The 11769-nt window shown below is 42.7% G+C and overlaps 1 protein-coding gene across 1 annotated transcript in view; it reads left to right on the forward strand.

Moving 5' to 3' along the window:
• parp1 (poly (ADP-ribose) polymerase 1) overlaps nucleotides 1-11511 on the forward strand; it is a 40672-nt gene extending 29161 nt beyond the window's left edge. Inside the window, exons 15-23 of the mRNA XM_061986940.2 lie at nucleotides 1607-1690; nucleotides 1776-1898; nucleotides 2005-2133; nucleotides 2204-2302; nucleotides 7642-7794; nucleotides 7873-8000; nucleotides 8080-8141; nucleotides 9543-9657; nucleotides 11164-11511. Coding sequence (XP_061842924.1) covers nucleotides 1607-1690; nucleotides 1776-1898; nucleotides 2005-2133; nucleotides 2204-2302; nucleotides 7642-7794; nucleotides 7873-8000; nucleotides 8080-8141; nucleotides 9543-9657; nucleotides 11164-11245 — 975 coding nt within the window. The 3' untranslated portion in view covers nucleotides 11246-11511. The remainder of the gene's footprint in view (nucleotides 1-1606; nucleotides 1691-1775; nucleotides 1899-2004; nucleotides 2134-2203; nucleotides 2303-7641; nucleotides 7795-7872; nucleotides 8001-8079; nucleotides 8142-9542; nucleotides 9658-11163) is intronic.
• Nucleotides 11512-11769: the final 258 nt, after the last annotated feature.

The following is an 11769-nucleotide window of genomic DNA, read 5'->3' on the forward strand; positions in this document are numbered from 1 at the left end:
GGGCTACAAGGGATTCTGGGTATTTGTTCTGTTGTGTTTATGTTTTGTCACGGTGCGGATGTTCTCCCGAAATGTGTTTGTCGTTCGTGTTTGGTGTGGGTTCACTGTGTGGCGCATATTTGTAACAGTGTTAAAGTTGTTTATATCACCACCCTCAGCGTAACCTGCATGGCTGTTGGCCAAGTATGCCTTGCAGTCAGTTACGTGTGTATGCAGAAGTCACATACAACTTGAGACTTGAGACGGAGAATGGTTGCCCCGGGAGATTTTCGGGAGGGGCACTGAAATCCGGGTTACTCCCGGAAAAATCGGGAGGGTTGGCAAGTATGCAGCTGAGCCGCATCAGAGTGATCAAAGAGCCGCATGCGGCTCCGGAGCCGCGGGTTGCCGACCCCTGGGATAGGCATTGAAAATCTTTGAAATTCACTGGTATCAGTATCGACTACTAACATCCTGGTATCATGACAACCCTACAGTCTCATAACAATTTACCGTATTTTCCGCACCATAAGCCGCCCTGGGTTATAAGCCGCGCCTTCAATGAACGGCATATTTCAAAACTTTGTCCACCTATAAGCCGCCCCGTGTTATAAGCCGCATCTAACTGCGCTAAAGGAATGTCAAAAAAACAGTCAGATAGGTCAGTCAAACTTTAATAATATATTAAAAACCAGCGTGATGTGGGCGCGCATGGAGTCGTATATCAACATGGACGGAGCTGCGTGAAAAAAGCCACCCGGCCTCTTCGCGTAAACTTACCTTAACCACTCGCTCATCTTTTCTTCATCCATCCCTTCGAGTTAGCTTTTATGATGACGCCGGCTGGAAAGGTCTCTTTTGGCAAGGTCTTCCTTTTGAATATCACCATGGGTGGAAGTTTCTGGCCATTAGCATGGCAAGCTAGAACCACAGTGAAGGATGACTTCTCATTCCCTGCGGTGCGAATATTCACCGTACGTGCTCCCGTTGTATCCACAGTGCGGTTCACAGGAATATCAAAAGTCAGTGGAACCTCGTCCATGTTGATAATGTTCTCTGGCCGGATCTTTTTTTCAGCTATCTTGTTTTTACAATATGCACGGAAAGTAGCCAGCTTTTCTTGAAAGTCTTTAGGCAGTTGCTGTGAAATAGTAGTCCGTGTGCGGATGGAGAGATTGCGTCTTTTCATGAACCGGAAACCTGTCGCTTAGTAGGAGCCATTTTGTGGTCTTTACAGATGTAAACACACAAAGGAAATGAAACGTAATATCCGCGCGCTTCTTCTTCTTCTATGCGGGCGGGTGGTTGCTTACAGTAGAAGAAGAAGCGCTTCCTGTTCTATGGGGGCGGGTGCTTACCTTGGCGGTTGCTTGCGTAGAAGAAGAAGCACTTCCTCTTCTACGGGGAAAAAAGATGGCGGCTGTTTACCGTAGTTGCGAGACCGAAACTTTATGAAAATGAATCTTAATATTAATCCATATATAAAGCGCACCGGGTTATAAGCCGCACTGTCAGCTTTTGAGTAAATTTGTGGTTTTTAGGTGCGGCTAATAGTGCGGAAAATACGGTAGCTCTTACTGCTTCTTTGTGCGCATTTGTGAAGCTCTATTCTGTGTCCCGCGTCCAGATTGACCTCCAGAAGATGCCTCTGGGAAAACTGAGTAAAAGGCAAATTCAGAGCGCCTATGCTCTCCTCACTGACGTTCAGCAGGTCAGTTGACCTCGAAATTGTATGATTTCTTATGTTAAAACCAACTCTCAAGCTGTTTAAGATAATAATCCACTTTCTTTGTTAGGCTGTATCAGATCATGCATCCGAAGCCCAGATCTTGGATCTCTCCAATCGCTTCTACACCCTGATACCTCACGACTTTGGCATGAAGAAACCCCCACTGCTCAACAACCTGGAATTCATTCAAGTATGGACACAGGATTGTCCAGTGTCTTCATGTTTTGATTTATGAACCCCGTGCAGGATTTAAAGGTACATGTGGATGATAAATATTAACATTCATCTCTGTCCAGGCTAAAGTTCAGATGCTGGACAACCTGTTGGACATTGAAGTGGCCTACAGTCTGCTAAGAGGAGGCGCGCAGGACGATGAGAGCGATCCAATCGACATCAATTATGAGAAACTCAAAACTAAGATGGAGGTCAGGACCACGCCATCACTTTGGCTTCATTTTCAGATGTTGTGTGTTAATAAACTTTTGTATGTACCAGGTTGTGGACAAGTCCACAGAGGAGGCGGAGATCATTATGCAATATGTGAAGAATACCCACGCTGCCACGCACAACACCTATACACTGGAAATAGAAGATGTAAGTTTCCCTTTGGTGAAAATGGTTCAATCAGACCTCGTCACCTTACTTTAGCGCAAAGTAATGTTATGTTAATATAGCCTTGGTATGAAATGTAGTCTTAGTTACAAGAAAAAAGTTACAATACTTCAAGAAAACTAGTCATTTTATTAAAATAAAGTCTTAACTTGAATCAAACTGAGGAAAAAAGTTGTGATTTTAGTAGAAAAGATACAAGTTACTAAAAAGAACATAATTGTATGAGGAAAAAGCTGTAAGTTATATAATACAAGAAACTATGAATTTCACAAAAAAGAAGACAAGTTTACAAAAAATTTTATTAGAATAAAGTCAGAAAATTATACAAACCCCGTTTCCATATGAGTTGGGAAATTGTGTTAGATGTAAATATAAACGGAATACAATGATTTGCAAATCCTTTTCAACCCATATTCAATTGAATGCACTACAAAGACAACATATTTGATGTTCAAACTCAGAAACTTTATTTATTTTTTGTAAATAATAATTAACTTAGAATTTCATGGCTGCAACAAGTGCCAAAGTAGTTGGGAAAGGGCATGTTCACCACTGTGTTACGTGGCCTTTCCTTTTAACAACACTCAGTAACCTACTCAGTGGCCTAGTGGTTAGAGTGTCCGTCCTGAGATCGGTAGGTTGGGAGTTCAAATCCCGGCCGAGTCATACCAAAGACTATAAAAATGGGACCCATTACCTCCCTGCTTGGCACTCAGCATCAAGGGTTGGAATTGGGGGTTAAATCACCAAAAAATGATTCCCGGGCGCAGCCACCGCTGCTGCCCACTGCTCCCCTCACCTCCCAGGGGGTGATCAAGGGTGATGGGTCAAATGCAGAGAATAATTTCGCCACACCTAGTGTGTGTGTGACAATCATTGGTACTTTAACTTTAACTTTAACTAAACGTTTGGGAACTGAGGAGACACATTTTTGAAGCTTCTCAGGTGGAATTCTTTCCCATTCTTGCTTGATATACAGCTTAAGTTGTTCAACAGTCCGGGGGTCTCCGTTGTGCTATTTTAGGCTTCATAATGCGCCACACATTGTCAATGGGAGACAGGTCTGGACTACATGCAGGCCGCACTCTTTTCCTATGAAGCCACGTTGATGTAACACGTGGCTTGGCATTGTCTTGCTGAAATAAGCAGGGGCGTCCATGGTAACGTTGCTTGGATGGCAACATATGTTGCTCCAAAACCTGTATGTACCTTTCAGCATTAATGGCGCCTTCACAGATGTGTAAGTTACCCATGTCTTGGGCACTAATGCACCCCCATACCATCACACATGCTGCCTTTTACACTTTGCGCCTATAACAATCCGGATGGTTCTTTTCCTCTTTGGTCCGGAGGACACGACGTCCACAGTTTCCAAAAACAATTTGAAATGTGGACTCGTCAGACCACAGAACACTTTTCCACTTTGTATCAGTCCATCTTAGATGAGCTCAGGCCCAGCGAAGCCGACGGCGTTTCTGGGTGTTGTTGACAAACGGTTTTCACCTTGCATAGGAGAGTTTTAACTTGCACTTACAGATGTAGCGACCAACTGTAGTTACTGACAGTGGGTTTCTGAAGTGTTCCTGAGCCCATGTGGTGATATCCTTTACACACTGATGTCGCTTGTTGATGCAGTACAGCCTGAGGGATCGAAGGTCACGGGCTTAGCTGCTTACGTGGAGTGATTTCTCCAGATTCTCTGAACCCTTTGATGACATTACGGAGCGTAGATGGTGAAATCCCTCAATTCCTTGCAATAGCTGCTTGAGAAAGGTTTTTCTTAAACTGTTCAACAATTTGCTCACGCATTTGTTGACAAAGTGGTGACCCTCGCCCCATCCTTGTTTGTGAATGACTGAGCATTTCATGGAATCTACTTTTATACCCAATCATGGCACCCACCTGTTCCCAATTAGCCTGCACACCTGTGGGATGTTCCAAATAAGTGTTTGATGAGCATTCCTCAACTTTATCAGTATTTATTGCCACCTTTCCCAACTTCTTTGTCACGTGTTGCTGGCATCAAATTCTAAAGTTAATGATTATTTGCAAAAAAAAAAAATGTTTATCAGTTTGAACATCAAATATGTTGTCTTTGTAGCATATTCAACTGAATATGGGTTGAAAATGATTTGCGTTTTCCGTTTATATTTACATCTAACACAATTTCCCAACTCGTATGGAAACGGGGTTTGTAGTAGAAAAGATACAAGTTACTAAAAATAACATAATTGTATGAGGAAAAACTTGTAAATTATATAATACAAGAAACTATGAATTGCACAAAAAAGAAGACAAGTTTACAAAAAAATTTTATTAGAATAAAGTCAGAAAATTATAGGAGAAAATGGTAATTGTAAGGAAATAAACTTATTGTATGTGGAAAAAAATATATTTAGCAAGCATTAAGCATTCAAATGGATACATGAACTCAAAAACATCAATACTGCAGTAATATTCGCCACTAGATGAGACCAAACTATTCCGATTAGAGATGTCCGATAATGGCTTTTTTGCCGATATACGATATTCCGATATTGTCTAACTCTTAATTTCCGATACCGATATCAACCGATACCGATATATACAGTCGTGGAATTAACACATTATTATGCCTAATTTGGACAACCAGGTATGGTGATGGTAAGGTCCTTTTTTTTAAAATTAATAAAATATGATTGGCAACACTAAATTGGCCCTAGTGTGTGAATGTGAGTGTGAATGTTGTCTGTCTATCTGTGTTGGCCCTGTGATGAGGTAGCGACTTGTCCAGGGTGTACCCCGCCTTCCGCCCGATTGTAGCTGAGATAGGCTCCAGCACCCCCCGCGACTCCGAAGGGAATAAGCGGTAGAAAATGGATGGATGGAAAATAAGATAAATACATTAAAAACATTTTCTTGAATAGAAAAGAAAGTAAAACAATATAAAAACAGTCACATAGAAACTAGTAATGAATGAAAATGAGTAAAGTTAAGTGTTAAAGGTTAGTACTATTAGTGGAGCAGCAGCACGCACAATCATGTGTGCTTACGGACTGTATCCCTTGCAGACTGTATTGATATATATTGATATATAATGTAGGAACCACAATATTAATAACAGAATGAAACAACCCTTTTGTGTGAATGAGTGTGAATGGGGGAGGGAGGTTTTTTGGGTTGGTGCACTAATTGTAAGTGTATCTTGTGTTTTTTATGTTGATTTAATTAAAAAAATAAAAACGGTACCGATATTTCCGATATTACATTTTAAAGCATTTATCGGCCGATATTATCGGACATCTCTAATTCCGATCACGCTTTTCAGTATCGTGGCCACTGATTGGCTCAGCCTCAGCATCAGGAAGCATTAATATATTTGATTAAAAGAGTGTAAAGGTGACTAAAGGATGTTATTTCATGTCAGAGATCTCATGATGTTAAAAAAAAAAAGGGAATTTAGAAGGTCGTAAACTGTTTTTTAAGCTCGAACTATGAAAATATTTGATTCATAATTAATATCTCCTATTTCGTGGAAATCATTTTGTCCGGAACCAATTAACAGCATACCTGCCAACTACTCCGGTTTTCCCGTAATTAGTACGGTTTTCATCACCCTATTCCGGGTTACGGTTGCAGTGATAAGAAATACGGTTTTTCATTAATTTAAAAAATATATTTTTTTTTTAAGTTTTATTCACGAAATCGCGTAACAACAATGACAATCGACACTGCTTCCCGTAATTTCCTATCGAGCCATTCCGAATGCCATGCGCGAGGCTATTTATAGCACCGCTGCCAAGCACGAGGCACCAGTTGCCATTGTTTCCAAACGAGCGAACGATCATGGAATCAGCCGGAGAAAAATCGCAAACGAGTCTTAAACCGAAAAGAAAACTGCAGTCATTCCGTGAAGAATATTCAAAAGCCTATCCGGGAATAATTATCCGTTCCAAAAAGGGTGAAAACTACGCGAATTGCACCTTGTGCAGACAAGATTTTTCGATCGGACACGGAGGAATTAGCGATGTAAAAGACCACGTTGGGACAAAAAAACACAAGTCTAATGCCGTTGCTAGCGATACAAGTGGAAAACTTTCAACGTTTTTCGTCGCCCAAACAGATTCTTTGGATGTGATGAATGCCGAAGTTTTATTTACGGAGGCAATAATTGAGCAAACAAAAAGGTAATGACACCAATGTTATTTATTGGAATTGTTTAGTACTGTTATACTGTTAAAAGTGTTTATACTATTTATGCTTTCAAGTCCAAGTTGAAGAAATCTTGTTAAATGTTGACAGCATAACTACCAAAATACAGAAGTATGTCCTTAATATTTTTGCAGTGCTATTTCTGTTGAAAAGTTAAAATGATTACATTAGAGATGTGATGTGCCACTTTTCAAGTGTCTGATGGCTTCAATTCATTTTCATTAATTTTTCATATTTTGAATTCTTTTGAAAGGCTTACAAAAAAAAACTACATTTGAATTGTAATTCCATGCTATTGACAGGACTATTAATTTTAATGAAGTTAGCTTACCATGTTTACAGTATGATAATTGTGATAGAAATGTGAATTTGAGGCACAGAATATTTTTTACAATTGAACAAGGCAGTAGATTATACAAGCTTGGACAGAAAGTTAATAATGACACCAATTTTTTTTTTTAATGGAATTGTTTAGTACTGTTTTACCATTTGTTTACTGTAAAAAGTGTTTATACTGTTTATACTTTCAATGAACAAATTGAAGTCTTGTGAAAGGTTGACAGGATAACTGGCATTAACTGTCAAAATAATTTCAAACTATTGAAGTTAGCTTACAGAATAAACATGTCAATCAATCATAATATTTTTGTTTTGAAAAGTCACTGAGACTGATAGAAAAGTGATGGTTTTAGCAACATTTTAACCTGTCTGAATGCTAATAATCATTTTGCGTCGGGGGGCGAAGCCTGAACCCCCCACCAGGACTTTGTCCTGGACCTACCGGGGCCTGCGGCCCCTGGACCCTGGCTACTAGGTTTTTCTGATTTCAAAAGTTGGCAGGTATGTAACAGTGATAAACGAGGGATGACTGTATACAAGGAAAAGTCCAAATTTTACAACATTAAAGAGCAAATTATAATATTATGAGAATAAACTCACAATATTGCCAATTATAAAAAGTCCAAAAATGATGATAAACTAATTTTCCTTTGTGATTGTACAAAAAAACTTAAAAACTCTGTTTTTTAATCAAGATACCGCCCATAATATGTTACATTTCTGTGCTATAATTCCAACTTCCTTTTTGTTTTCGGTGCAGCCCTAATACTTTGCATAACCTGTCATTCAAGATTTTCAAAATCAGTCGCGAGGGAGAGCGTCAGCGGTTCCGCCCCTTCGAGGAGCTGCACAATCGCCAGCTGCTGTGGCACGGCTCGCGTACCACCAACTACGCTGGCATCTTGTCTCAGGGTCTCCGCATTGCCCCTCCAGAAGCGCCTGTGGTGAGTACCCGTTGCTCCATCATCTGAGATATGTCATTCAATACAGGAGGTATCATTACTCTATTTGTGTTGTTATAGACTGGTTACATGTTCGGCAAAGGTTTGTACTTTGCCGACATGGTGTCCAAGAGTGCAAACTACTGTCACACATCACAGTCCAACCCAGTGGGGCTTCTACTGTTGGCTGAAGTTGCTCTCGGCAACATGTAAGTGACATATTCCGGAATAAACTCTGTCCGTCCTAATTGATGCTGATGGTGCTTTTTTTCCCCTTTTCAATTTCAGGCATGAGCTGAAAAAGGCCTCTCATATCACTAAATTACCAAAGGGCAAGCATAGTGTTAAAGGTATGAAATGAGCATGTTGTCTCCCAGTAATTCATGCTTCACGTTGACTCTGTTCTAACTATCGTGGGATCACACTCCTCAGCCTTCCCGGTAAGGTCTATTCAGGTGTACTGGAGAGGAGGCTACGCCGGATAGTCGAACCTCGGATTCAGGAGGAACAGTGTGGTTTTCGTCCTGGTCGTGGAACTGTGGACCAGCTCTATACTCTCGGCAGGGTCCTTGAGGGTGCATGGGAGTTTGCCCAACCAGTCTACATGTGTTTTGTGGACTTGGAGAAGGCATTCGACCGTGTCCCTCGGGAAGTCCTGTGGGGAGTGCTCAGAGAGTATGGGGTATCGGACTGTCTGATTGTGGCGGTCCGCTCCCTGTATGATCAGTGCCAGAGCTTGGTCCGCATTGCCGGTAGTAAGTCGGACACGTTTCCAGTGAGGGTTGGACTCCGCCAAGGCTGCCCTTTGTCACCGATTCTGTTCATAACTTTTATGGACAGAATTTGTAGGCGCAGTCAAGGCGTTGAGGGGATCTGGTTTGGTGGCTGCAGGATTAGGTCTCTGCTTTTTGCAGATGATGTGGTCCTGATGGCTTCATCTGGCCAGGATCTTCAGCTCTCACTGGATCGGTTCGCAGCTGAGTGTGAAGCGACTGGGATGAGAATCAGCACCTCCAAGTCCGAGTCCATGGTTCTCGCCCGGAAAAGGGTGGAGTGCCATCTCCGGGTTGGGGAAGAGATCTTGCCCCAAGTGGAGGAGTTCAAGTACCTCGGAGTCTTGTTCACGAGTGAGGGAAGAGTGGATGGTGAGATTGACAGGCGGATCGGTGCGGCGTCTTCAGTAATGCGGACGCTGTATCGATCTGTTGTGGTGAAGAAGGAGCTGAGCCGGAAGGCAAAGCTCTCAATTTACCGGTCGATCTACGTTCCCATCCTCACCTATGGTCATGAGCTTTGGGTTATGACCGAAAGGACAAGATCACGGGTACAAGCGGCCGAAATGAGTTTCCTCCGCCGGGTGGCGGGGCTCTCCCTTAGAGATAGGGTGAGAAGCTCTGCCATCCGGGGGGAGCTCAAAGTAAAGCCGCTGCTCCTCCACATGGAGAGGAGCCAGATGAGGTGGTTCGGGCATCTGGTCAGGATGCCACCCGAACGCCTCCCTAGGGAGGTGTTTAGGGCACGTCCGACTGGTAGGAGGCCGCGGGGAAGACCCAGGACACGTTGGGAAGACTATGTCTCCCGGCTGGCCTGGGAACGCCTCGGGGTCCCACAGGAAGAGCTGGACGAAGTGGCTGGGGAGAGGGAAGTCTGGGCTTCCCTGCTTAGGCTGCTGCCCCCGCGACCCGACCTCGGATAAGCGGAAGAAGATGGATGGATGGATGGACGTTGACTCTGATTTTCTTTTCTTGCAGGTGTGGGTAGAACTGCTCCTGAATCGAGCGCTACTACCACTTTGGACGGCGTACATGTGCCTCTGGGAAAAGGAACCAACACCAACATCGATGACACAAGCCTACTGTACAACGAGTATCCTTTTTTACGCTCACTTGCTGTCTACTTTTGCACACAACTCAGACCTGCCTGAAAAACAAAACAAAAAAAACATTTACCGTATTTTCCGGACCATAGGGCGCACCGGATTATAAGGCGCACTGCCGACGAGCGGGTCTAGTCAGGTCTATTTTTATACAAAAGGCGCACCGGATTATAGGGTGCATTAAAGGGGTCGTATTACCGTATTTTCCGCACCATAAGGCGCCCTGGGTTATAAGCCGCGCCTTCAATGAACGGCATATTTCAAAACTTTGTCCACCTATAAGCCGCCCCGTGTTGTAAGCCGCATCTAACTGCGCTAAAGGAATGTCAAAAAAACAGTCAGATAGGTCAGTCAAACTTTAATAATATATTAAAAACCAGCGTGATGTGGGCGCGCATGGAGTCGTATATCAACATGGACGAAGCTGCGTGAAAAAAGCCACCCGGCCTCTTCGCGTAAACTTACACTTACCTTAACCACTCGCTCATCTTTTCTTCATCCATCCCTTCGAGTTCGCTTTTATGATGACGCCGGCTGGAAAGGTCTCTTTTGGCAAGGTCTTCCTTTTGAATATCACCATGGGTGGAAGTTTCTGGCCATTAGCATGGCAAGCTAGAACCACAGTGAAGGATGACTTCTCATTCCCTGTGGTGCGAATATTCACCGTACGTGCTCCCGTTGTATCCACAGTGCGGTTCACAGGAATATCAGTTGCTGTGAAATAGTAATCCGTGTGCGGATGGAGAGATTGCGTCTTTTCATGAACCGGATACCTGTCGCTTTGTAGGAGCCATTTTGTGGTCTTTACAGATGTAAACACACAAAGGAAATGAAACGTACGGTGATATCCGCGCGCTTTTTCTTCTTCTACGCGGGCGGGTGGTTGCTTACAGTAGAAGAAGAAGCGCTTCCTGTTCTATGGGGGCGGGTGCTTACCTTGGCGGTTGCTTGCGTAGAAGAAGAAGCGCTTCCTGTTCTACCGGGAAAAAAGATGGCGGCTGTTTACCGAAGTTGCGAGATCGAAACTTTATGAAAATGAATCGTAATATTAATCCATATATAAAGCGCACCGGGTTATAAGGCGCACTGTCAGCTTTTGAGTAAATTTGTGGTTTTTAGGTGCGGCTAATAGTGCGGAAAATACGGTATGTAAACATAGAAGTATTGACATTATTATATTATATTGACATTATTTCCTGTGTATGCGACTCCTTCAGAGAGCGTACAGGTAGGTATTGTTTACACTTCACGGGACATTTGTGATTGATCAATGAGTTTGACGTTGTAACGCGCTCATCTCCTACAAAATGAAAGCTGAGATGTCTTAAAGCGCGGCCTGTTTTTTTTGTTTTTTTTCCCTTGGCCCAAAGTACATAGTGAACATGAAATGACACTAAAAAACATGTAATGTCTTCAATGTTGGCAGGTCTGACAATCGTTGCTTTGTAAACGTGCTTGTTCACGACATTTCTACTTTTCCCTAACAGTCCTCACAGATACATTGTGTATGACGTAGCCCAAGTCAACCTGAAGTATCTCCTGAAGATCAACTTTAATTACAAAACTTCCCTGTGGTGAAAGCACCACTCGAGTTCCATTCCCTGCCGCAAGACTAGCTCGGTGCTCATTGTCACTTTATTTTTCTTACTTGGTGTCCTATTTTTCCAGCTAGCCACATTTACTCTCAATACTTTCCAGACTACAAAGTTTGTAGTTTTAGTTTGAAAAACGTGTCGAATTTCCCCCCCAATTGGAATAGTGTTAACATTTGACATGTACATATTTGCAGTGTTTGTCTCCTCAGCTGTCTTCCCTTCACACAAATTAAAACATATTTCTAAAAAGAGTATTTTTTTTTGTTTGTTAAGGTCTTGTAAACAGAGGGCTTTAGGGCTCCAACAACCCCCCGCCCCCCCCACCCTCAAAACAGTTGGGGGAAAAAATCTTGATTTTACTCAACGGAGCAGCAACAACGCAAAACTACCGTCCATTTAAAAAAAAGAATAATTCTTGACGACGGGCACATCTACGCGATTCACCTGTGGTTGACATCTTACGAACAACAATCACTGCATTCCCCCGTCAAAATCGGGGTCCCTTTG

Source organism: Nerophis lumbriciformis, linkage group LG26 (assembly GCF_033978685.3).
Source record: "Nerophis lumbriciformis linkage group LG26, RoL_Nlum_v2.1, whole genome shotgun sequence".
Classification (NCBI taxonomy): Eukaryota; Metazoa; Chordata; class Actinopteri; order Syngnathiformes; family Syngnathidae; genus Nerophis; species Nerophis lumbriciformis.